At 39.3% G+C, this 24,276-nt stretch overlaps 2 protein-coding genes across 3 annotated transcripts in view; one reads left to right on the top strand and one right to left on the bottom strand.

The window, feature by feature from the left end:
* Positions 1-135: 135 nt before the first annotated feature.
* On the bottom strand, positions 136-8,353 carry dnajc11a (DnaJ (Hsp40) homolog, subfamily C, member 11a). Of its 2 annotated transcripts, none has more exons than XM_080898172.1 (16): positions 8,222-8,353; positions 7,350-7,479; positions 7,147-7,220; positions 5,633-5,734; positions 5,390-5,518; positions 5,131-5,253; positions 4,912-4,985; positions 4,623-4,812; positions 4,449-4,534; positions 4,132-4,248; positions 3,600-3,755; positions 3,404-3,473; positions 3,142-3,199; positions 1,992-2,134; positions 1,667-1,796; positions 136-582 (listed from the first exon to the last, which is right to left on the bottom strand). In XM_080898172.1, exons 1-16 carry the CDS (start codon positions 8,291-8,293, stop codon positions 557-559), a joined length of 1,680 nt encoding a protein of 559 aa, XP_080754298.1. In that variant the 5' UTR covers positions 8,294-8,353; the 3' UTR covers positions 136-556. The 2 variants fall into 2 exon arrangements, with proteins under 2 accessions (XP_080754298.1, XP_080754297.1); XM_080898171.1 differs by lacking the exon at positions 136-582 and adding an exon at positions 595-975.
* A 1,750-nt stretch (positions 8,354-10,103) lies between these two features.
* Positions 10,104-24,276, top strand: part of camta1a (calmodulin binding transcription activator 1a) — a 282,179-nt gene continuing 268,006 nt past the window's right edge. Inside the window, exons 1-2 of the mRNA XM_080897902.1 lie at positions 10,104-10,132; positions 22,624-22,727. The gene's annotated coding sequence lies outside the window, so the exon portion shown is untranslated. The remainder of the gene's footprint in view (positions 10,133-22,623; positions 22,728-24,276) is intronic.

The following is a 24,276-nucleotide window of genomic DNA, read 5'->3' as shown; positions in this document are numbered from 1 at the left end:
GCTAAAAAGAAAGCAAGTTGACTATTTTCTTGGCTACAACAAAGTAAAGACAGTTCATACCAAAAGCATGACAAAAAAAGGTGTTTTGGTTCTTTTTGTGTTTTTAAATAAAGGGGCAATAATAGTTCAACAACATGAGAGATAGATTTTAATCATATGGCATTTAAACATAGGTGCATTCATGTCTTCAGTCACACAGGCACTGCAGTTTTTGTACAATACAGTACAGAGAACTCTGTTATAAATTACACCCAATACCAAAAATAAATGGATACCAAAGAGCCGAGGACACCGGGGAATTAAGATGGTAGCCATTGATTTTGGTGTCACATCAGAATTCTAAGCAGGCCGCGACCCAGTCCATAGACACAGATTAATCCAGTCTGTGATGATTTTATTCCTCTCTGCATATTTAAATGAATATAAACACAAAAAAGTAAATTCACAATTTCTGCGTAACAGAGACTTGAATCCATGTCGTATCTAAAACAGAGTTTTATCCATCTTCTGTTAAACAGTCAAGAGGTGAGTCTTTTTGGTCAGCGGGAGAGTGCTCCTATGTGTCTGCATCAATCCTGTGAGCTGTAAAGTAGAAATAACATCCACAAAGTCAGATCGGGCACGCCGAGATGGCAGATAGCCTAGCACGGTATATCTTAACAGACATTTTCAAATAAATAAAAAACAAATAAACAAACAAATAAAAATCTCATGTTTAACATATCAAAAAGACTTTTAGATTTGATGTAAATTTACCCTGCAGTCTAAAACATCTAAAACTAGGACGAGTAAGACAGAAAACAAAAGTATGAATCTGCAAGTATGTTAACTCTATAGAAATTGTGGAAATGCTGGTACTGTACTCACTTCCGGCCACTTCGTTTGGTACAGCTTGCCAGTACTGGGCTGGACCCTATTTTGCCTTCTGAGCTGCCTCGATTCTTTGTTGCATAGATTCAATAAAGTCTGGAAACGCTGCTCAAAGATTTTGGTGCATACTGATGGCATTACATTTACATATTACAGGAAATACCTACAAGTTTATAAACTCAGCAACAGATTTGGACCAGAGTAAACAAACTATAGGTTTGAAAACATCCTAAAACTCTTTAGACCAGGCAAAGGTTTTCCAGTCTTCCTTTGTCCAATTTTGGGCTGGTCTGAATTGCAGCCTCAGTTCCCTGTTCTTAGTGGATAGGAGTGACACCCAGTGTGGTCTTTTGCTGCTGCTTCAAGTTTCAAAGAGCTGTGCATTCAGAGATGCTCTTCTCCATACCTTGCTTGTAAGCAGTGCTCAATTTAAGTTGCCACTGCCTTCCTATCAGCTTGAATCAGCCTGACTATTCACGTCAACATGCCATTTTCACCTAGAGAACTCACTCTCACTTATCTTTTTTTAAACACCAGAGATGGCTGTGTGGGAAAATCCCAATGGATCAGCAGTTTCGGAAACACTCAGTTCAGTCAATTTGGCACAAATAAATATGCCACCTTTCTCCCTCCCATTCTCCTCAGCAGGTCATCGTGACCGTGTCTACATGTCCGAATGAGATGAATTCCTGATATGTGACTGACTGTTAAGATAATTTGCATTTAAAAATGACTGAAGAGGTGTACCTAAAAAAGTGGCCAGTGAGTGCATAAGCATACTGTCCAAAGGACTTACATTGCTTTGGTATCCTGAGTGACTCCGTGTCTCCTGACAGGACTTGATGCATGACCCCGCGGAATTGATAGAGCACCTTCAGGCTCTTCTCCTCCCCCACACAGGGGTCGTAGAAGCCAGGGAGTCCTGACTGGAAAGGGAACACAAAGTCATGCAGCACTGCCAAGAGACTAACGTAGCGAGCCGTGGATGTCAACTTGTGAGGCTACTCTATTTTTCTGCAGGAAAACACTTAATTCTTAAAAAATTATTGGAATAAACACTATACTTGTAAAACTGACTTTTCAAGTGTTACATTTTGAGTTTGAAAGTCTTGACTTATTACCTTGGTAGCCTCAGTGAGGATGAGTTTTGAGTCTTTCACCAGACACTGCAGTGGCACGGTCACATCAATGACCTTTGCCCTCTCGTGTTTTCTGCTGTTGTCTGTGACGAACTTGCCGTACCAAGCGTTGAGGATAATGAGACCTGTTTAAGTAAGCAGCATCAACATTAAAACCTTTCTTCTGCAATAAAACATCAATAAAACACCCGTTTAGTATTAAGAGTTCAGAAAACCAAGGTTGACTATTAAACACAAATCTCTATTTTCACAGTTTGAACGTTATGTGCCAGCAGTTGCAGCTAAAGAGTCTGTGAAGAGACCAGTGAACTTTTTTTTAGTCATTTGTAAAAGTAATTTTGCAAGTGTGCAATAAAAAGACATAAAAACACCATAATTCATTTTAATCACAGGCTGCATAAACAACACTGTAACCATTTATGAGTGCGGTCAATTAAATAGAAAAGAGCAGCTGCATGCCTGTCACTACACGCACACACACACTGTTATTAACTGTTACTTTATAGGCCTGAAGTCTAAAGGACCGCCGATGATACTAAAAATCAAACAATCTCAACTGTGACAGGTGTCATAAGGCAATTATCGCTCGTCAAACTCCCAAAGGTGAAAATTGTGCTGTCTGCTCAAAGCTTTTTGTTCCTCTGCTTATCAAAGACAAACTAACAAAGAAGACTAATTATCACCAGCGAAAAAGAAAGTAGCAGGGTCACAAAAATCCACTAAAAACTATAGTTCTTTATTAACTGTTTTAGCTTAATTTAAAAAGAAATTGGTGTGAACAATGCAAGTTACCTGATACTCAAAGGAAAGTCGGTTTTAGTGAACCTCTGAAGAAGATGATTACAGTGTTTTCTATGTTTTTTTAAGTGTGTGGTAGGAATTATCAACAAGTGAAAACAGAGATTTTTTTTCTTTTGCTAATAAAGGATTTTTTTCTTTTGATGTAGCCAAACGCTGCAATATGTGAGAATTTACACTTTGTACTGAGCAAAACTCAAGCCGACATCAATAGATTTCGCTCAAAATGTAAAAAACAGCTCTGAATCCAAAATAATTATATTTTTTCTTAACAATCGGCTAAAAATAACATTATTTTCAGGATACCGCTTTCTTCAAATATTATTAATCTTACCCATCCGAGCCTCCTCAGCTTCAATAATCCTGCGCACTGACTCCTGCATGAGCAAGACCTTTAGATATGAAAAGAGACACAAATAATGAGGTTTTACATTGTGTGGATTAAACTAATGAATTTGACTAATGCTCTGCATTTTATCTAATCCCATCTCTCTCTACTGGCAAGAATAATACTGCTTGACAGACACAACACCTGCATCCCTTATCTAACGTTGACAACAACGCAGGATTGGCACCGCAGCTTGTAAAATACTCACAGCAGCTTCTGCCTCCTGTTTCTTTTTGGCTATATCAGAGGCCGAGCTCTCCCTTTGCTTCTCCAAATCTCTGTTGAGTTCAAAGATAAATGGAGAAATAAAATGAGCTCATAAAATCTGCCCATAATAATACATGTGGCGCTACTTCCAATAACACCGCTTGCGTGAAACAACTAAGGTAAAGAAAGTTTCTTACTGTTCCTTCTGGGCCCGCACATATGGCCGAATAATAAGCTGCTGCATGGCGAGGTAGAATACCAGTGGTCCCACTGTGGCGTAAAATACAGCACTAGGCAGGAGTTGGTCAGTCAGGTGAATAGGGAAGAAATACGTCTGGCTGGCTCTGTTAAGTCTGTGGATACAGAGTTGGTTTTAATATTTCTATCTATAGTCATATGCCTGAGGTTGAAAACACAGCAAAGTGAAAACACTGCAGAACTCCAGGTCAAGTGGGAGAGTGAGCTGTGCGCTGTTTCTCAGATGATTAATTTATGTGATATGCTCTCCTTAAGTCTGTCTGTGTCTAAAAATAAAATGTAAGCTGTACATACACTTGCTTTTAAATCATACCCCAGGAACACCTAACATCATATTGTATTGAATCCTGTGTTAACATGTGCAGATACACACTCCCAATTTGTGAAAAAAAGGAGAAATGGCAACAAGAAATTGAGGGAAACTTGGGAAACTCCAATGAATGGGAAATTGGAACAACGAGTTACACTTACTTAATCTTGAGGGAGACACCTTGGGGCACTCCCACGCTGACTGTGGCCCCCAGGACACTGTGTCGACTGATCTTCCTCTCGGCACCGTATTCTACCACAGTCCCAAAAAACCCTGATCTGCACCAAAAGCGCAAAGTTACAACCACTCTACCCATCATTTACTTTAACAGGCCAGTTCCCTGCACAACAATTATCCCACCCAAACTTCATTTAATAGAAACATTAATCACTCTAGAGTTTTACACCAGAAAAGCAACGTTAATATGACCTACAACAGGGGTTCCATTATGAACACATATTGCTCGTTAACAACATACTTTACTGAGCCCTTAATCTTCGTCTGGTCTTCATCCTGAAACTTGTACTGGTAGCTCATCATCATAAAAGTGTGAGGAATGCCAAGCTGCAGAGATAAAATGTGAGCGTTAATCTTGGTGATACTGTGATAACCGGCTGTGATTTTCAGTTAAATATCACTCCTGGCTCCTGACCTGCATTGCGAAGGTGAAATGGCTGCTCTTAGTGTCCCTCACTATGCTGGTGTTCATAGAAGACTGGATCCCCCAGCGCCACTGCAGGTACCCCATAGTGTTCTTGTCTAGGTGACGGGCCAGCACCGTGGTGAACCCAGGACGCACGCCTCGAGATGAAAACTGGAGCCCGCACTGAGCAGTCACAAAGCTGAGAAAACACGCAAAATAAAGAAATCGGTGAAATTGTTCACGTTGTTGCAAAAATATCGAGGATTGACTTGTTTTTCTCTAGCACTTCTAAGCATACAATCGAGGCGTCAAGTTGCGGAATATCTTCATTCCGAGGAAAGGTCCGTGAGTGTCTCCGGCTCCCAACTCTACCTGTTTAAACACAGACAGCAAAAACGTCTCACATCTTAAAATGTCATAGCGTGTTATTAAAAACCCACACACGCCTGTTTTGTGACAAATCCCAGCAATTTACAGTACTAGGGAGTGTGCAATGCCCACTGAAAACACAGCATACCTCTCCCCACCCCTTAGCTGATGTGACTCTTCTCAAAGCCAGGTTAATAGAGCCGCCTCCGTTTCCATTGTGGGTTGACAAGGACCCAGACAGAATGGCTGTGTCTTTTGTAGTGAGAGGAGCCTGCAGTAGAATACATAAAACTGTGAGTCCTGTTATTAGCATCAAGTCAAACATCTTTCCCAAAAGCCATCACAGACTCATTGGCATCTCTTAATCCAATATATAGAAGAGCAAGAATCCTGGGGCAACCAGTTACCTCTATAGATTGTGATATGTGCATTTTGTTGATTTCCACATGTGGGACTCCACCTCCAACCATATCTTCATAGTCCTCTTCATACCGGTCAAAAAGGTCTGTGGCGTCAATACCCACACTAATCGTTCCCTGTGAAATTATCACGAATCGATACAGTGTTTATTGAAAATTCATAAAAAATGCACACCATTCCTGGGTTTTATTCACTTCAATGCGAGGTTTCTTATCTTCCCTCAAACATACCTTTGGGTTGGTCCTTTGCTGAAGTCTTCTCTCCTCTCGCTCTTTCTGAAGACGCTCATACTCTTCTCGAATCTCTGCAGGGGTTCTTTTCCTTTCCACCACCTGCAGGCAGAAGATATGTTATTTGAATGTAAACCGAGCAGAACTGACTGGTTGCAGATACAGGTTTACACTTGGAAACATAAATAAATAAAAATAAATATATAAATCACTCTCCCATATATTCTTCCTCTGTAAATATTTGTTCTTTCTGCATCATACTTTGTACAGTCCAGCATTATTAGATGAAGGCAAAGGTAGAACAGTTTCACACAAAGGCACCAACGCTACATTTTTTAAGGATGTTATTTTTTAATGCGTGCCTCTTGATGTTTCCATCAGCTTTCTCAAGATGTCGATATCCAGCTAAGAGATATTTGAACACTAACAAAGACAGGAGGCTTTTTCTTTTTGAATTTCTGAATATTGTTTTGCCAACTTGCAATGAATATGGTCAGAAGTTACAAGGTACTTTTGACTGCTCCCTTATTTCCCATGGGGTTACCACTGCAGACGGATCCACATATTTGATTTGGAACAGATAAGACTGGCACTGGAATTACACTAGCTTGTGAACCCCTGAAGACTGAGTTTGTGTTTTGGACCATGCATCTTTTCTATGAAAGACACAGACAAACCACAACACCACAGAGTTCTGAAAATTTAATTACAAAATTTACTCTACGCTTGGTTTTGACTAGCAATGCATGTCATATTTATCATGAATTCAATATACAGTATTTTAAGAATGAATAAGTTGACTCTTGTAATCGGTATTGTCGAAATTCAGAACGCTACAGAGCTGGTATTGAAGTTTTTCGCACGTGAAAAGGAAGTTATAGGTGTGTCAGTGTATATTACTTAATAGCAAACAATAGTTCAACACAACGACCATTCTTTCTAATTATGGATGTGATGTATGCTTCAGTGGGAAATCAACCGTGTAGGTACATTGTAACCGCAAACCCCTCTGAAACCCTACGATGTAAAGACCATCATAACCTGACATGCACCTCCCTCCCCGTAATTACATGCCACGTCAACACAGCCCATAACTAGTGATTATCATTGATTCTTTCTATTCATTTCTAGCTACTTTTTCACTGCAATTTATTTATTTATAAGTGAGAGGATAACAATCATTGCCTCAATATAAGGAATAATAATCACAGTATCAGATTATTAGGAATCTCAAATGTCAGCAATTTCCTGGAATGAGACTGCAGAAACTATTTTAACTGATTGTACAAAACTTGAGGGATAAATATGTTTGAAGACACCAGACATTGTGGACCCAAGGGAGAAAAAAGTCTATCGTTGCTGGCACTGGATGTAAAATATGACCACAAGGCACTCAATCAATCAATGGATCACACAGAACAATAAATGCTGGCAGCGACCTCAGCCACTCAACATAGGATATGTCATAGGCACTGAAGACGTCTAAACAAGTCACAAGTCACTGAGAGACTCACCTCCCATCCTTCAACATCAAGTCCTCGCTTGCCATAGATATCATAGATGGCACGTGCCTGAGGGTCACTGAGCACTAGAAAGAGATTCAAAATATAAACCATCAGTATGCTTTCTCTACGTCAAAACATACTCAAGAGCATCAGCAGTTCAACACAGGGTTGAGAAAGGAATCAAAAGGAAATGGGATCAATACTCTTCTTACCTTCATAAGCTTCGTGTACAAGGTTAAAAAGGTGCTCTGCTTGTCTCTTTAGTTCAGGATCCCGGTGTTTGTCTGGGTGATAGAGCATGCATAATCGTCTGTATGCCGCCTTCAGCTCCTCCTGCGTAGCCTGAAGGGAAAAAAAGAGAGCACAGCATAGTTACAACATAACATAACGCGGATTAAAAATTGTTTTTAAAAATGTAATCTAGCCTACCATTACCCCAGCATATTTTATGTTTTAAAATCACTCGGAGTGATATTTTTATAACCGATTCGGAATCAGTTTTTACCTTCCTTGCTTAAGAATGTGGAAATTATAATAACATTTATAGTTCAGTATACTTATACACTTTAGCCTGCCAGCAAATGGTTTTCTTTTGCATAACGAATTTTCAGATAAACACGATGCTTTTTGCTGCTACAAGTAAATAATCACGACCAAAAACGTCCGATTCCTGCAGACTTAAAAAGTCCATCTATACTATAATCAGCACTGCGTGTTGCATGCTGCAGCTCCGAAGTTACATTAGCTACTTAGCACTCTCCAAAGTACATGACATACATGTGAAATTGAAAATAAAACAATTGCCAGTCCGGAAACATCAGCTCTTAGATTGCCACATAAACACACCGATTCTCTGTCCTGCACAAGCAACATATTACGCTGCCAAAGCTGTCACCCACGACCCTTCTGTGCTCACTGAAACAACCGAAGAGTTAACCAATGTCGAGGGTCACTAGTTAGCTGCCTAGCTAATGTTTCATCTATGTTTGGGAGCAACGCTTTAATAACAGCAGTATAAAGTTTATAGGACGACCGATGCTGAATCCGCACACGCAATCATTCAGATCCCAGCTGCATATTGTACCTCTCTTCTGACATTTAGCAGGGAATAATAATCATCACTGGCGAGCTCATCATCGTCTAAGGGAGACGCCATGTTCACACCCGGTCATCTCTTCTTTGTGCCACTTATGTCGCTCCAAGTCTCCTCTTCGCGCTCTGTCGCCCCCTGGTGTTGGGATGAGCGACAACTCCGCGGCCGTTTCCTAAATGCTGACACATTGCGACGCGGTCCTGTGCATATTTAAGTTTGAATTCATTAATTGCAGTTGATGTGCTTATGAGGAATAATGCGTAGGAAAGAATTATGAAGTAACCCGGCTTTTTTTTTGCTTTTGTTTTGTTGTTGTTGTTTTTGCACTGCAGCCATCCGCGAATTTACTTTAAAGTTACTTTAGTGTTCATTCAACCTGATTTATTTTATTTCAGTTTTGCAAATGATACTATATAATGGCTAAATAACGTGCAGGGGAGAAATATTATGTATATACACCGAATATTCTTTTTTATGTGAGAGAAAATGAATATTGCTCATTTTAGAGGGAACGTGTATGCCTTAATTCTAAAGGGATATTGCCTGCATCACATTCAGCTATAGAAGCAATTAAGGCAGGGGGTGAAGAAAATCACATTAGGTCTTTCATTAATTACTCTCCTCGCAATAACAACAAGCCGTTGACTGCACGAGGCGCAGCAGCAGGCAGCAGAGGAGCTGTTCTTTCAGCACCACCTCAAACTATACACTGCATTTCAACGCTGACGGCCAGCAGCCTGTTAAAGGCTGTCCTTGAGTGGAGTGCCGCAGTTGAAGCGATTAAGCACAGTGATCTGTAATTAGATTGCCTCTAGCCATTTAACGTATATTGTCAAGTATGTGTGATTGCGCCATAATGATAGCAGTTACAAGAAAATCCTCCGTGGCATGTAGCGGGTAGAGTTAAAAGTTAACTCTGGACCAGAAACAGCTGTTTACATGGACTCCACCGCCGGCAGCCTCCCTCATGGTGACACAAGAGGTGGTATCCACATCTCCTGGAAATCAATGCGGTTTTCAGTATTGTGGTGAAATCATTTAGACAGGCCTACAGGGGAAAAAGTAGTCTGCAGGCTCCCCAATGTAAACGGACACATGATTGACAGTCTGCGCAGAGAACTGTCCAATATGTCTCAAATGCTTTATCATTTGTTTCTTTACAGGGCTGCACATTTGTCTTCAACTCAAACTCGGTGTCTTAAATACGGGAAAATGAAACTTAAAACAAAGTGCTCCATGATGGATGATTATGGAAAATTCTCTCTCTTTTTTCTTTTCTGAGGCTGAACCTCCAGTTATTAGTTGTACGAACCAGCTCGTGTCTCCAGTATCAGATTAGATAAGCAGACTTTGATTAAAAAACAATTAATGAAGAACATTAGACACTTAATTTCTTCTAATAATTGGTTTTGCGTCACTCGGAAATGACAGTGTAAAACAACTTGGGTGGGGTGGCTCAAAAGGGAAGCATTTAATATTCACAGTCTAATCAGTTTCTAAAAAAATAAATAAATAAATAAAGAAGGAAAATTATGAAAGCAACCTGCCAGACATTAAAGTTTTCTTTCCCTTTTTATAATACTGTCTTTTAAAGACCAGCATTGCCTCTGAGCTGTAAAAATATATTAAATAAAAATATTTATATTTTAAAAAAACCCTAACAAAATACGGCTGGTGGTGCCAAGGTGAGGTGAGATGTGTTGTTTTTCATCCCGGAGCCTCTCTGTCAGTCACCGCCTCACAGCCAATGATAAGTTCGCCTCGGTCGGACCGACTCGCCGCTTGCTCCTCCGGTCCCTCCTCGTGCTGTCCTCGCCGTGCACGCGCGTGGTACCCACGGTCGTGAGGAGGAGGAGGATGTTGCGCGTGAAGGGGAAATGGCTGCCGAAAACAAGCCGGAAGGTAAGAGAAATATAATGGGATTAATTTACTAGTATGACCGCGGTGTGGGTTTTGGAAGAGCTGCAACTCCGTGCGGAAATGACACACGCGTGAAGCCGAGCGGAGAAATTTTCGGTAGAAAGCGGCTCCGCTATTTTCCTCCGAATAGGCTGCTAAAACGTGGAGACATCACCTAGCCAGCTAATATTAGCTTGCATTCTAGCCAAGCTACTATTCCCATCGTAGCCCACATTTAAAAGCACGCCACTGGGACGAATAGCGTGGCAAAAGTGCCGTGTTTACCGTTTATTGTGCTCGGGTTCCTTGTCAAATGACGAGCAATTCAAGTTGTTAACAACAAGGCTAAGTTAATGACAACATGTCATTGGCATCGACCAACTTCTTCCCTTATTACCCAGCTTTAAAAGCGGCTTGGTTGTGTTAGTTTATATGTCAATACGGCTCTGTTTTCAAGCCGCTTTTTGCAGCTTGTTTTGACGGCATTACAATAGGCTAATTATTAAGACATGTCTGATTTAAAATGTAGCCTGTAAGTCTTGTTTTTTATCTCTCTTTCTTTCTTTCTCCTCTTGGAGAGGGTCGTTTAGTCCCCCACCTCTTGAAGCGCGAGAAATTTCTTCGGCTTTCAGCGGATAGTGTTTATGAGCCAGAAGTGATGTATTGTTTTTAAACGAGCGAATATTAGCCTCCGTTTTCCAAATGCCAATTAATACTACTTGGCCTATATTTGGTCCGAAACACGGGCATCAAAGCGTTGTGATGCCTACTCCGCTCGCAATGCCCTATCGCACTTGAAATGCCATCACACCGGAGGAAGCAGGGAGGATGGAGAGTAGGATTTCCAGCAGCCTGCCTGCCCATTACACTACTTTACAGATAGGACAAAACGAAGACTTCCCTCCCCTCCTCAGCTGACTTCACACGGCTTGCTAACTTGAAATGAAATGCACTAGACTTAATTATTTTCCTTCTTAGTGGAATATTTTATTGCAACCCATATGCATAAGAGATTTGATCTCATTCAGACAGGCCCATGGATTTTTTGGGTGAGTAATTAAACAACGCCTGCATGAAAATAAAGATGTGATCCATGATTTTTAAACGGACCGGTTTTCCTGGCGCCTATTCACTGATAATGGTATTTGAAGCTGGCTGGAGCCAGTTACTTATTTACAATCTCAGTGTTTTTGATACAGATGAAATGTGTATATGTTAAGATATATATTTTCAACAATGATCTTAGAATTAAACGCCTGATTATTTACATGTTATAGTTTGTGTGTATTCATACGTTTTTGCTATTGTTACTTTAATTGATTTATTGATAATTATCTAACTTTTTTATTGAACAGAATACAGTGGTAGATAATTCAAATCATATGTTCTTGTTTTTTATATATATTTGCTGATTTATATAGAGCTTTAGGGTGCAGAAAAGAGTCTTTCTAGGTTTTTCTTTTTCTTTTCTTTTTTAAACTGGCTGCTTGAATTGAGAAAGACAACATTTTTTAATTTTAAAAAAAATGGTCCAGCTGTTTCTGAGCTGTTCTTTATGTTTTTTTTTGCAGGGTTTAAAATTAAACAGGCATCTGTCAGTCTTTGGTGTCAGTAACCTCAAACACAAATTCTTTTTGATGTAGAATTATTGTAATGTTTCAAATTGTCTCGGTCCATGTGAGGAGAGATGATAAAACGCTGGGATTTTAGTTGTTTGGATGTCAGTGTGCCAACCACTAAAGCGAGTCCCACCAGGGGGTGGTATTGAGCTACAGAAGCGCACTTACATGAGGGATCAGTCTGCGGCTATGACAAAAAAAATGAAGACATCTGGTTTTGTGATAGTAATGACTTCACTATGGTGTATAGTCCTAATGAATTCATCTACATAGCTGAACTTAGCAAATAGACTGTAGCTGATAATCGCGATGTCTCCCCCAACACGAGGAGCTCTCACTGCAAACCTTGACTTGAAAGTCCCATTGCTGAGCCGGTCAAGTTATTTTCAGAGTTCCTATGAGGCCGGTCAGTGGAAAAAGGAGGAGGAAGGGGGGCATAAAGAGACAGAGAGTGCTTCATACCTTCATGTAAACGCTATATACTCTCATGCATACCTGGCCGTTAAAGCTTTTACATAAAGCTGTCGTGAATCATTCCACTTGAACCAAGTCTTTTTGGCTTTTCAGCAGGAATGTAAAACGTTTAAACGAACACAGCTTTTACAGTTTTTACATGACGTGTTCCTGAATGTCTGGCTGCCACTAAGAGAGCTCAACAGTGTTTCCTTAACCTTTTGTCCTTGTGGTATGCGGGCAGCGCCGATCGCTCTTAGCTGTTTGGCAGGTCTTATGATGGCCCATAACAACTGAGGGTTACATCTTGTGTTAAACCCAGGGGCCATGACCCAGCCTCACGTCGTGGTGTAATGTTTACATCCTGGGGTATTTCTCTCCAGCCTAACTGATCGTCTATCCCCTTGGGGTTATTTTTTTTCCCCCTTCACACTCATAAAAAGCTCTGTGTGTCCGTTACTTTAAGTACAAAGCCTGGAGGGCACTGAAAGGACATGCTTGATATGTCTCACACTGACACTGGTCTGGATAAAACTACAGCCAGTGGTCTTATGAATCCGCTAGAGCAGAAATTCCATATAGATATTTCAGTACTACAGCCAAATGTGAGAAATAAAACAAGGAGGTTTGTAAAGAAAAGAAAACACCATGTGAAAATGCAATCATGATATTAACCTCTGAATTGAAATCTTATGGTATTTTTCCCAGCCTACCAGAATCATGTAGCACACTTTGATTAATATAAAATCAGGTAATTGCAAATCCAATGATGAAGGGAGTGTTTACTCACACTTAAAGTTCATACAGGTGTGTTAACCTGCATAAACCCAAGACTAATCCAAACAGTCAATAAAGGTTGCTTTTTGAAATGTAGTAAATAAGGCCTGCGGTTTCTGCCCGTGTAGGAAGGGCTTTTTCTCATTTTTTTAACGCAGGCACAGTTTGAAAAGTTCTCATTATCATTTATCATTTCACTCAAAGTTCAGGGTGAAGCAGCAGGAAAACATCAAGTAAACACGCAGTCAGCCATTAACTTACAAAAGTGCTTGTGCAGCAATGGCATAAATATTTCTCTGCTGTTTTGTAAAGAAGGATGAATTTAACCTCCTCGTGATGCCAGACGACTTGCTCTGCCAGTTTTGTGTGGAATCAGGATATAGCTACATTTTTTCCCAGGCTTTTAATTGAATCAGTGAAGTATGGATGGGTGGGACCCACGTCCAGTCTGTGGTTGCTGAGACGTCTGCATGTAATAGACCTTTACCGACAGCTTTGCAGGGTCTCCACTGGTTGATTGTATTGATTCTTCCAGCTCACCAATGACACAATAAGAAGTGTTACTGACCCATATCAAAACAGGCCAGAGCTATACTAACCTATATCAAGGGGCATTTTCCTTGTAGAGAGAAAAAGATTGAGTTGATGGAAAGCTTCACTGTTTTAAACAACCAATAGACAAATTCAATATGTATTATTACCCTGATTATTGTTGGTGTTATTATTATTCCCATCACATTTTTCCCAACAGCTCTTGTGTGTTTTAAATGCATTTCAAAAAACTGTGTGTAGTTTCTGTTGATGTTGCTTGCATGGGGGAGTTTGCTTAGGTATCACAGGCTGGGAGAATGCTTCTTTTCCTCGATTTTCTCTACTTTTCTCTTTGCCTCCTGAAGGACTGAAGAAAGTTCGTAATCCGGATCGAATGTACAGATCAGCAGTGTGTTATGCTGGCCATGGTCCACCTAAGAATATCAGTGATGACACAGAGACGAACAGTAAGAGTCAGTTATTAATACTGCATTGCTGCTGCAAGAGGCCACTAGCTGGCCAATCTATTATTCATCCATCAATTCATTTATTTACTTCTTGATTTCATCCGTCCCCATGCCCCCTCCCTCTTTTATTCTTCTCCAACACAACACCACCTCCGGCTGTTCTGTTGATTGAAGTGTCTGCTTTACAGGATCACGCTGTCAATAGTTGAAGTGTTGTCGTTAACTAAGAGTGATTTCAGGTTGAGGCCAGGGGATCAGGACCTGAGCAGACCCTCAGAGAGAAAGCTTACGCTTTGATCCATTATGACCCAGGACTTGCTTTGTCTTTGCTTTTCTTAAACTTGTATTTGATGGAGGGGTATTAAGTCAGGTTAACGGTATGTTGTAAAAATGCTGGAAAAATAAATAGTGTATGACCAAATATAAAAGAAATAGCATCCTATATATTTTTCCTTTATGGGTTAATATTCGTCTCTGTCTCCCTCTCATTTCATTTGCACTCGATCAGAACTCTAGATCAGACATCATAGAGGAGGTTTTTATGACTTGTAAAAGCCAGCTTCTGTAGGGATTGGTTCAGTGCGCTTACAAGTCTGTGCACAAGCGCTATTTTCTGTCATGACCAAAACAAGTCAATCAGAAATATAGGCCAAAGTGTTGACTTTATTTGTGGTGATTTTCCCTTCATTCCTCTTTAGAGAACATTGCCTGAATTTTAGCTTCTGTCTTTTTCCATTGAAAAAAACGGTCCCCTCTAAAGCAGATTGTTCCTCTGCAAAAAGGAGTGCCTTCATTGTTAATGAATACACCAGTCTCTTCACTGCTGGGAGACTCTGTTGATCTAGGCTAGAGACTGGGTAATTAAGTGTGCTCATGTATTGTCATTTCTAAATAGTAAGTCTGAAATCACCCCCAACCCCTTGTTAGACTCTTCACTCGATATGTGTCACTGGAAGAGCTTTGCTGCACCAGATCTTTTTGGTATTTTTAACAGAGAATGTTTTGAAAGATTTAATGCCAAGGGAGTGCCAGTGCAGATCTATGAAACAGTGATGCAGACTGTAACGGGAACATTTTTGATAGACTTTTGTGTTACCCTTTCATGTGTGACAACTGTGACTGACAATACGTTTTGCCAGTGTTGCTGTTTTCCCTCATGTTATTGCATGGTATTACAGTATCCTGTTCCCATGTCAGACACCCCGTTTAATGTGTTCAGCCTGGAGGGTTTTCTGCCTACCAGGACACTCTGTAGCAGAATACAAGAGCTCAAACAAGCAGGTAAACCATTGATCTGAGTAATCGTCTGAGTAATTGTGGGAGTAGTTATGATACAGAAAGAAGGGTTTTGTTTGTGTGCATGTGTAAGCTAGAGGGAAAAAACAGAAAGAGAACAAGAGCAAGAGAGAGGGAGTGAGAGTGAGAGAGAGACCTCACCTCTGCTCTCCTTGAGATGGGATTTTTATGGATGGGTGAGCGTGGTGAGGGCTGAGAACACATAAAGAGTCATTTTCAGTTTGTTGCAGGCAGTTAACCATGTGTACATGTTTGTTGAACTTTCAGTAATAGGCGCAGGCTTTTTTTTGAGCTGTTTGACTTTTTGACAGTCTTTGCTTATTATGCTACATTATAGTATACTATTAACTACACAGAGACAAAGTGTGTCCAGCATATGGCCATTGAGGTAATGTAAACAGTGTAAATGTAAATAGTGAAAGCTGCAATACTGCACATGTTGCATCTTGTAGCACAACGGCATAAGAAAATGTTCCCAGTGAGATTCAGTCCTATTCAGATCTCTCGCTGGCATGCAGATGCTTTCTCCCTTTCCCAGCGGGGAAAAAAAACCTTTAGCATTTTTTACAACAGCTGTTGTGTGCATTCCCGGTCAAACAACCATCCTTGATTCTTTCACTAGACGCCGTATAATGGTCTCTTTGCTTTAGGTTTATAGTACCATAGCTGTGCTATAGCAAAGTTCACCAGTTCACTTTTTTTGCTCGTGGGCAGTTTGTAATTTCACTAGATGTAAGAGTGTTATCGAACAGGCTATGGGCCAAATGATAAAGATAATTGTTTTCCCGTCCTACACTAAAACATAGCTATTTTAAGTCTGCGTCTACATACTCCTCTCTGTGTTCCCATCAAGAGCCATCAGGCTGTGGGGAGACCAGCCCCTGGACGATAGGCATTATTGTCGTTATTGCCAGGGAAATTTGACACTACTTAAATTGTCCTGTGTTGTTTTAAAGCTCAGCTCAGGATCTCCCACAAGTGCTTGGCTATAGACTCTCGTCTAATCAAGTGTTTGGTTCACTACTGGACAAGAGCAACCACTTTTTCTTTTAGGTACAGCCTAATCAGTGATATAGATTAAAGGTCTGCATGAATTAAATAGTGTTTTTGTAATATTTGGAAACATTTCAAGCCCGTTAAGATTAGAGATTTCAAATCAGTTTAATTAGTGAATTTAGATTTTCTGTGTGGAAATAAAAGAGAAACTTGAGAAAATCGTTTTTGTTGTTGTGTGATATATTTAAAGCTGTATCAAGTTAATTAAAGATCAGCAGTCGATTAATTTTTTTTTAGAAACAAGCCATTTTAGCTGTCAGAATTGTTAAATGAATGTGGAAATCACAGCGTTTGACCAAAAATAGTTTGTGCAAGGATTTGGGGGATTAGATGGATCACAGAAATGTGTACACATCTTTAGGCTACTGAAACCAATATCCCGTTACAGTAAATGCATTGGCCATAGACTCATGCAGGTTAAGCCCACTTTTTCTCTTTCCTCTTCATTTTTTTCACATCTCACAACTAGATTAATTGGTTTTAGTTTCCAGCGTGTTATCAGTTGACCATTTCCCCCTGGCTGCATAAGTTCATCTCTGCTTCACATTTGAACACACTTTGTCTGGATTTTCATCAAGCTAACATGTTCCCCGTTTCTACCGATGGTGTGAGCTGTAGGTCCACTCTGTCACCTTCTGTATGTCTGGTCATTATATCTACTGCATGAGACATACAACACATTATACATTTCTCTACGCATTTCATGAATTTTCTTACTGTCTGTGCATGCATTAACTGCATGTGTGCTCTAGTATTTGTCTGCATGCTACAGATAGAAAGCATATATATCTTATACTTTTCTTCCTTCCTGTCTATTTTAGCAGGCCTGTGCTTTTATGTTTTCATAGCCCATGGATATCTTACCTACAAACTGAAACATAATGCAGTTAATTTTTTTATATTCCTTTAGAAGCAGTTGGAAAATTAGCTGCTTTAGGAAAAAAACATCACTGCTAGTTTCAAAAGATGCAACAAATGAAAGCACCACACATTAAATGGTGTTCAGGAAGTCTTGAGAAATGTCCCTTTACTTAATAAAAAGTCATAATAAATGCACGTATTTCTTCAAGGATGTTTAAGTGATCAAGATGTGACCATCATTGCAATTTTCATGTGGAAGTCTGCATCAAGGCAAAACCTCTTTGCATATGTTGTTTTTTGTTTTCAGTACAGCACTACTAATTTGTTTTTTGAATACAGCGCTTTGTAGTGGATAAAAAAGCACATTTTTGCCTCTGTTCGCTTGACATTTTGTCACCTCAGTTGATGAAATGTGTCTGAACTTATCTCATTTGCCTAACCACACTAATTTCTAAGCTAAAGTCTTTTTTCAATTTTTGGTCCAGCCCAGTGGATGGCTGTCAAACAACATAATGATAACAGACACTGCCATAGACCTAATTCAGTTTCAGAGCACTTCTTACTGCACAGAGACGAGGGCCAAATATTTATCCACAGGACTGTTTGTTCTTCTCTGATTCACCTCCTATGTGTTCTAGGTATAACTACAAAAGAACAGTTAGACTCCTCTTCACATCCATAAGCCATATTAGCCACTGAACTGTTGTGGAAAATGTTTGCATTCAAAGTTACTTTGGGTATGCACCACCAGCAGCGATTTGTTGAATGATCTATAGCCAAAACATTAGCTTGCTATTTCTCCACAATGTGGGCACAGATTAAAAAGAAAAACTGTCACTCCCAGTGCGCTCTGAGACAGAGACGGAAGAGAGAGGGTTTTGCGTTCAGGGCTCAGATATTGATTAAAGATTTGTTTTTGTCAGCCTTTCCAGTCTCATGACCCTCGCTCTCATCTCTAGGGTGGGGCTGGAGCAAGCTAGCATGACAGATACCCTTAAATTTGGCCCAAGTGTTTGCTTAGCAGCCAGGATCAGCGATAATCCAAACATCATCACAGAGAAATATATATATCTTTATACCCATTCGTCAAAGGGTGATGTAAATTATACAGCAGCATGCACAGACTGCCACTGTTCAGCTCATACATGGCCTGTGGTGGCAACATGAAAGCTGCAGACCTCTAGTCTCTATATTGAAAAGCATTCCTCTCCCCGTTTAGCCTTTTGTATGTGAGCTCACTCATCAAGACCTAGAATGTAATTGGCTCCAGTGTGCCAGCTCAGCTCAGCACATCCTCTCGTGTAACAAGCTCTGGTATCAGCCTGTCTTGCACTTTAGTGTTTTACAACCAAATAGTAGTTTTCTGTAGATCCTTCTCTTGGCTAATGTACAGGCAGTCATTAAGGCTGCTGTTTAAACTCCAAAATAAATATTAAACCTTACAGGGGTTCCATGGGAAAAGCAAAGAAGTAGAGTTGTTTATAGACTTTGATCAACTTCTGGTTAAGAAAAAAGAGCTACATTTACATTCTCAAAGCCAAATTTTAGTGGGTAAGTTCCTGTTTATCCACTGATCAAATCAGGCAATTTGATTAAGAAGAGCTTGTCTATATTCTCTAAACCTGCTAGGCCCCCTCAGGGCTGTTTTTGTATCACACACAAACTACAGGATATATACAAGATATCCATTCCACATTCCGCAATGGACAGATTTTTAATTAGTAAACAATACTTTGTAGGAACGCTCACAGTTTCTCCTTTGCATCAGTGAAAATGCCCGGTGGAAGAAAGACATACTGTAGCTGAAATATTGTAAGTTCTGATAAATAGCAGGTGACAGAACAAAAAGAGTTTAGAGTTATTAGAGTGCTGTAAAAGGAAACCTCAGTAATGAAGAGTTCACTTTTGTGTGTTTAAGAGCCTTGTAAGAAATGTTTTTTAAAAGACCCCATTCAAGTTAGACAAGGACTCCCAGATTAGAGAAGGCCAAAACTGAGCATCTGAGGAAGTGCCACATCTAAAAAAACATGGTTTATTTAACAGCAAAAAGCACAGAACGCTGTTTGAAACATGACAGTAGTTAACCTGTTCGTCAAAGAAATGCAGTCATTCAAAACCCAGAGACAATAGCCCTATATATAATCTGATGTTTTGGTACTGTAAGGTCTCTGGCGTTTTTGTACCTGGTGTTAATAATAGCCTCCATAGTAAATGCCTAGTTTCTCTCCAGTTTATATTAAAATGGAAGGAAAAAAAACATTATCGCCGGTCCACTGAATGAATGATGTTAATGTCAAATATTAAATAAAAGCAGCAGAATTTCTTTGTGTTTTCTGTCTGGCTTAATTTGGACATTATGAAGATTTAGTATTAAAGTTAATAAAGCTTAACCTATATCTTTTCTCATAGATCAGTTAGTACTACTGTTAAAGGTTTAGTTGCAAATCCTTTGCTGTCAATGAATAACTGAAATCCACGATCTGTAGACATAAACAGATACTTGGCAAATTCCCTGGAGATGCTCTGCCAGGTCTGTATTGCAGCCATACTAATTTCTTGCTTGTTTTGGGGACATTTTGCCTTCAGTCTGGTCTTCAGCAAGTGTAACACATGCTCACTTGGATTGAGGTCAGCTGACTGAATCGGCCAGTCAGAAACATTACGCTGACTGAAAAATAGTGAAAGTCAGCAGTTAAAGCCCACAGAGTGTGTCTCATTCAAATGCATTGTCCCAGGGAAACTGTTCTAAATGCACTGCATGTATGATATATTGATTTAAAATTAAATACAGAGGATTGAAAGTATACTTTTTTCAGTATAAAATTAAGATTTGTTAACACCAAAATAAAAATGGCGAAATGCTTTTAACATTCAGAATGTTTACATGTAGCACATTAGTAATCTAATCATTCTCCAGTTTGGTGGTAACCTGATTTCAGAGGCATCCTTGTAAGGTTAAGGGATTAGGAGAGATCCAGTTAACACCTTGTTAGTCTTGCAGGGTTTACATAGGTTGCTTTGACGCTTGGGGGGTTGTTAGCTGACAAATACAAGACTGGCATTTTCAAAGTAGAAAGCAGTTATGTTGCAGTTGTGTCACCCTTTTCATGTGTGCATACTGAGCCGAGATGCTTTTTGCATAATTCAGTGGTCTCTGGCAAAGTTGTAGAACCAAAGGTGCTTTGCTCGAAAACACGTTGTGCAATGACCGGTGTGATTTTAAGGTTATGAAATGATTAAAACCAAGTGGGAGATTTTATTACATCTGTCAAGGTCCTCAATGCTGTTCTCATCCAAAATATTTCAGCCTGCTGGCAGGTTGAGCAGACATATCCTCTTACAGTAGATTTCTATCACAACTCTCTCGGTGAGGAAATCCTCGACATACTTGAGCCTGGTGTTGATGGTGTCATACGAGGGTGTGCCAGAGGGGAGCATTAACTCCCGAATAATCTGAGGAGAGACGGACTCTTCGTATGTACGGATGTGAGCTTTAAACAGCAAATCTTTTAGGAAGGGCGATGGTTAAGACTTTCTACTGACCTGTGAGGTATCAGAGTGTGGATTTAATGTGTTTTTTTTTAAATCTGTTTCTTGCTCACATTTGAAGTTGTTGCTCTGAGAACGAGTATCCACATAAAACAGCTTCTTTTCATCTTTTGTCTCTGCCTCTGATCATTCACTTGCAGCATGTTATCTAGTTTTGACAGTGAAACTACTCTGGTGGTACCTAGGAGCAGATGCTGTGTGCGATTCTTAATTGGGTGAAAAAAATCATTACAGATACCTGTGAAGCTCACATAAAACAGGGTCTACATGAGGCTACATGTAAAATAATAGGTACAGACGGATATAGCGGATACCACAGATATGCTTGCATTCCTTTGGGAGTGATGACGTTCCACCTTATGGATTATGGTATTCTTGGGATCCATCTCTATGGATCAGCTGAGTTGAATTTTCTCTTTGGATGTTTCTGGGCAGTTGCACTGCACTCTTGCAGAGATATACAGCAAGCAGGCTGCAGACACTTTTGGTATAGTCTCATAATGAAGTGCACTACTGGATTATTTGTATTGGCTTTATAGTGGTGTTTTGCTTTGGTTGAACTTTTTCTCTATTTGTCTGATATCAGCTACCCCAGGGATCCATAGTCAGCACTCATATTCAGGCTTTTTTTTCCGGTCTCCCCCTTTACTTGCCCATTACGCCTAACCTACAGTTATATAAATGTGAAAGAATGCAGCTCAGTCTGTGATGTTTGCTTCTTGTTCTTCTATATTTTCAGACTATATTGCATTACGGATAAATGCTGTATTTTGCATTACATTTAGTGAATGTATTTACATTTAATTTGAACTCATAAGCACTGAATAACAGATTTATTTGCACATGCTGGGACATTACCTGGATTAAACAGCTCAACATCCAAGATTTACAGTGTAACAGACTTTAAATCCATTAGAAAAAAAGAGAGAAGAAGCTTAAAGTCTATATGAATAGAGGACAGGAATAATGCAAACTTTACTGGCAGCTACAGATACTAGACACTTCTTATTTTGCCCTTTCTTGATTGTAGACTATTCTCTCAGCCTTATACAAATCCCCATCCACACAAATGAACTGTTCCCTTTTCCCACATAGACTGTTCCGATTTTGTTCCATCTAATTGTATATTATTGTTACTGATACAAATGGATACACTGACAGTTTCTCCTGTTTTTGTTTAAACTTGTTATCACTTGTAATATCCGTGCTTAGAATATTCTTATTTTTATGTAATTTACAATTTCTAACATATAGCTGTTTATATTAGATTTCTTTATGATATTGTTAATTTAATCTGTTTTGTTTTTTTCGCTCCCTAAGCAAATATAATTTGTCCACGCTTAAGTTATCTGCATATTTAAGCAAGAAAACAGCGATGGAATGAAATGAACATTTGAATGCATCCATGCAAAAGGGTCTACTGTTTCCTAATTCTTGTGAACTGATTGTGAAAAGTAAATTGAACAACATACATTATGATGTAAGCATTGGGCCTGGTAATTGTAATTATTTCCCTGAGTAATATACCACATTATTTGTGCAGCACACAGATTCCCAAATCCCCACACACTATGAAATCACTCAAGGGTGTTTATTGTGTTTAAATAATGAATAGATACAGCCTTTACAAGTTGACACTGAAAAATTTCTGGTGAGCTCCCCCGATAGAATGCATTTCACAGTAAAATAATTTAGTCGACCACAAAATAAAATGTATTCAATACTCTATCCTTAGATTAATTTCCTAATTCAGTTGGGGATAGTTGTTTTACTGTCAGCGTTTTGCTGCTGAGAGACTTGCAGACTGATAAAGAGGGATATGAGCAAGTCAATAAGGTAGGCGAGCTTGTGCTAAATATTCTTTTTTATCATGCTCTTTTTGTAGATGAACATGGACATTTGAAAATATACCTGCCCAAGAAGCTGCTTGAATGTCTACCAAAATGCACGTCGCTGCCAAAGGAGAGACACCGGTGGAACACTAATGAGGTACGGACAGCATTGCTAATCATACCTCTTTCCACTAAATCCATCTCTCTTCAAAGATAGCCGTACATAAGACACTGTTCTCTCGGGCCCTTTTCAGACATATAAATCATATGAAATCTCTCTGAAATAACAACTGCTACCTGTGATGTTCACTTTTACACCAAAATACACTGAACAATGCTGGTATACGTTACATGCTTAAATATGACATATGAAGACAGTGAAAGTGTGATTTTTAAATGTACCTATTAGGGTTTATTTCTAGCTCTTGTGCTCCCACTTCACATTACACCTGTTTCAGCATGTATCATTACTTTGCAAGAATTTGTATTTGCATTAATAACTATATTTGAAATTTAAAGTCCATCTTCATCTTATATTGACACACAGTTTCCTGTGATATTTTTTTAGATGTACTATTGCCAACAAAGATAATTCACTGGTTTCTGTTGCAGCACGTTGTGCAGTGGATTTTCTTTTTATTTAACCTCACTTTTAAACTGAAACATGTCTCCGAGCCTGTAATTTGTGTTTACTAGAGATTTGGCAGCGCTCGTCGTGCATGAAAACCCTGTTTGTTAATGTCACTTGTAAGTTTTATTCACAAAACTTCACCCAGCGAGTTCAGCAAGCAGCGAACACGTAAATAGTGTTTTGCACTGGCAGAATGAAAGTGTTTCATGTTTGCATCACATTAGGTAAGGATGACATACCACATTGTACTTTTTTCCCATATAAATGTTTTGCTTTTTAAGATGTTAGAGATGGCCTTTGTTTTCCTTATCCTTTACCAAGAGATCAGACAGTTTTTGGTTATCATTTATTTATGGTGCTAGACATTAAAAAAAATATCATTTATACAGGAATTTGAAGTCTCTCTGGAAAGTAATCAGTGTTTACCACAAGACTTTTTTTCCAGATCCAGACCCATGTAGACACATCCCAAATTAAAAAAATAAAGCATGCTAAAATGTTGAAAACAATAATAAATGTAATTTTCAGCAATCTTTATGATCCATTATCCACAGCGTAATTGATTTGCTCTATGGCAGTATTTTAGAGCGCAGACCAACGTCTACACAAGTCCCTAGCAGGGACTCGTGTTGCTTCATTTGTCAGCCTGCTTTCTTTCTCAGGGGATACGTTGATGAATTTATCGCTTTCATTTTCACTATTGATACATGAAAAACTTTCTTCTTTACAGAGAATAACTGGTAGCAATTAGATTTAAATACACTCCATGACAAATCTTAAAACCAATATGCAAAAATCAACCATCCATGCTCTTGATTAACAAATTGTGACCACATAAATACAGTCATCTGCAATGATGAAAGTTAATTGACTGAAAAACAACCAGATGATAAGGTACCAGACAGGCCCGTTTCTTAGAAAAAGGATATTCAAAAAGACAATCTGTCAGTAACATACAATTAAATATTATTTCACAGTGACTTTGTGTAGTCAGTCTTTTCAGAAAACACTTATGAGGGTATTAAGATATCTTACGGCGCTGATTAATACAGTAAGACCAAAGCATCTATCCTTG

The sequence above is a fragment of the Rhamphochromis sp. 'chilingali' genome, assembly GCF_963969265.1.
Source record: "Rhamphochromis sp. 'chilingali' genome assembly, chromosome: 12".
NCBI classification, from domain to species: domain Eukaryota; kingdom Metazoa; phylum Chordata; class Actinopteri; order Cichliformes; family Cichlidae; genus Rhamphochromis; species Rhamphochromis sp. 'chilingali'.
Note: the sequence above shows the minus strand (reverse complement) of the source record. Positions and strands in the feature narration are given on the sequence as shown.

Excerpts from the sequence above, each read along its gene's own strand:
- dnajc11a (XM_080898171.1), bottom strand. The coding sequence starts at position 8,293 with ATGGCGTCTCCCTTAGACGATGATGAGCTCGCCAGTGATGATTATTAT. Across the intron at positions 7,221-7,349 it reads TGTACACGAAGCTTATGAAG|TGCTCAGTGACCCTCAGGCA; the intron begins GTAAGAAGAGTA and ends ATCTCTTTCTAG. Across the intron at positions 2,135-3,141 it reads AGCTGAGGAGGCTCGGATGG|GTCTCATTATCCTCAACGCT; the intron begins GTAAGATTAATA and ends TTACTTAAACAG.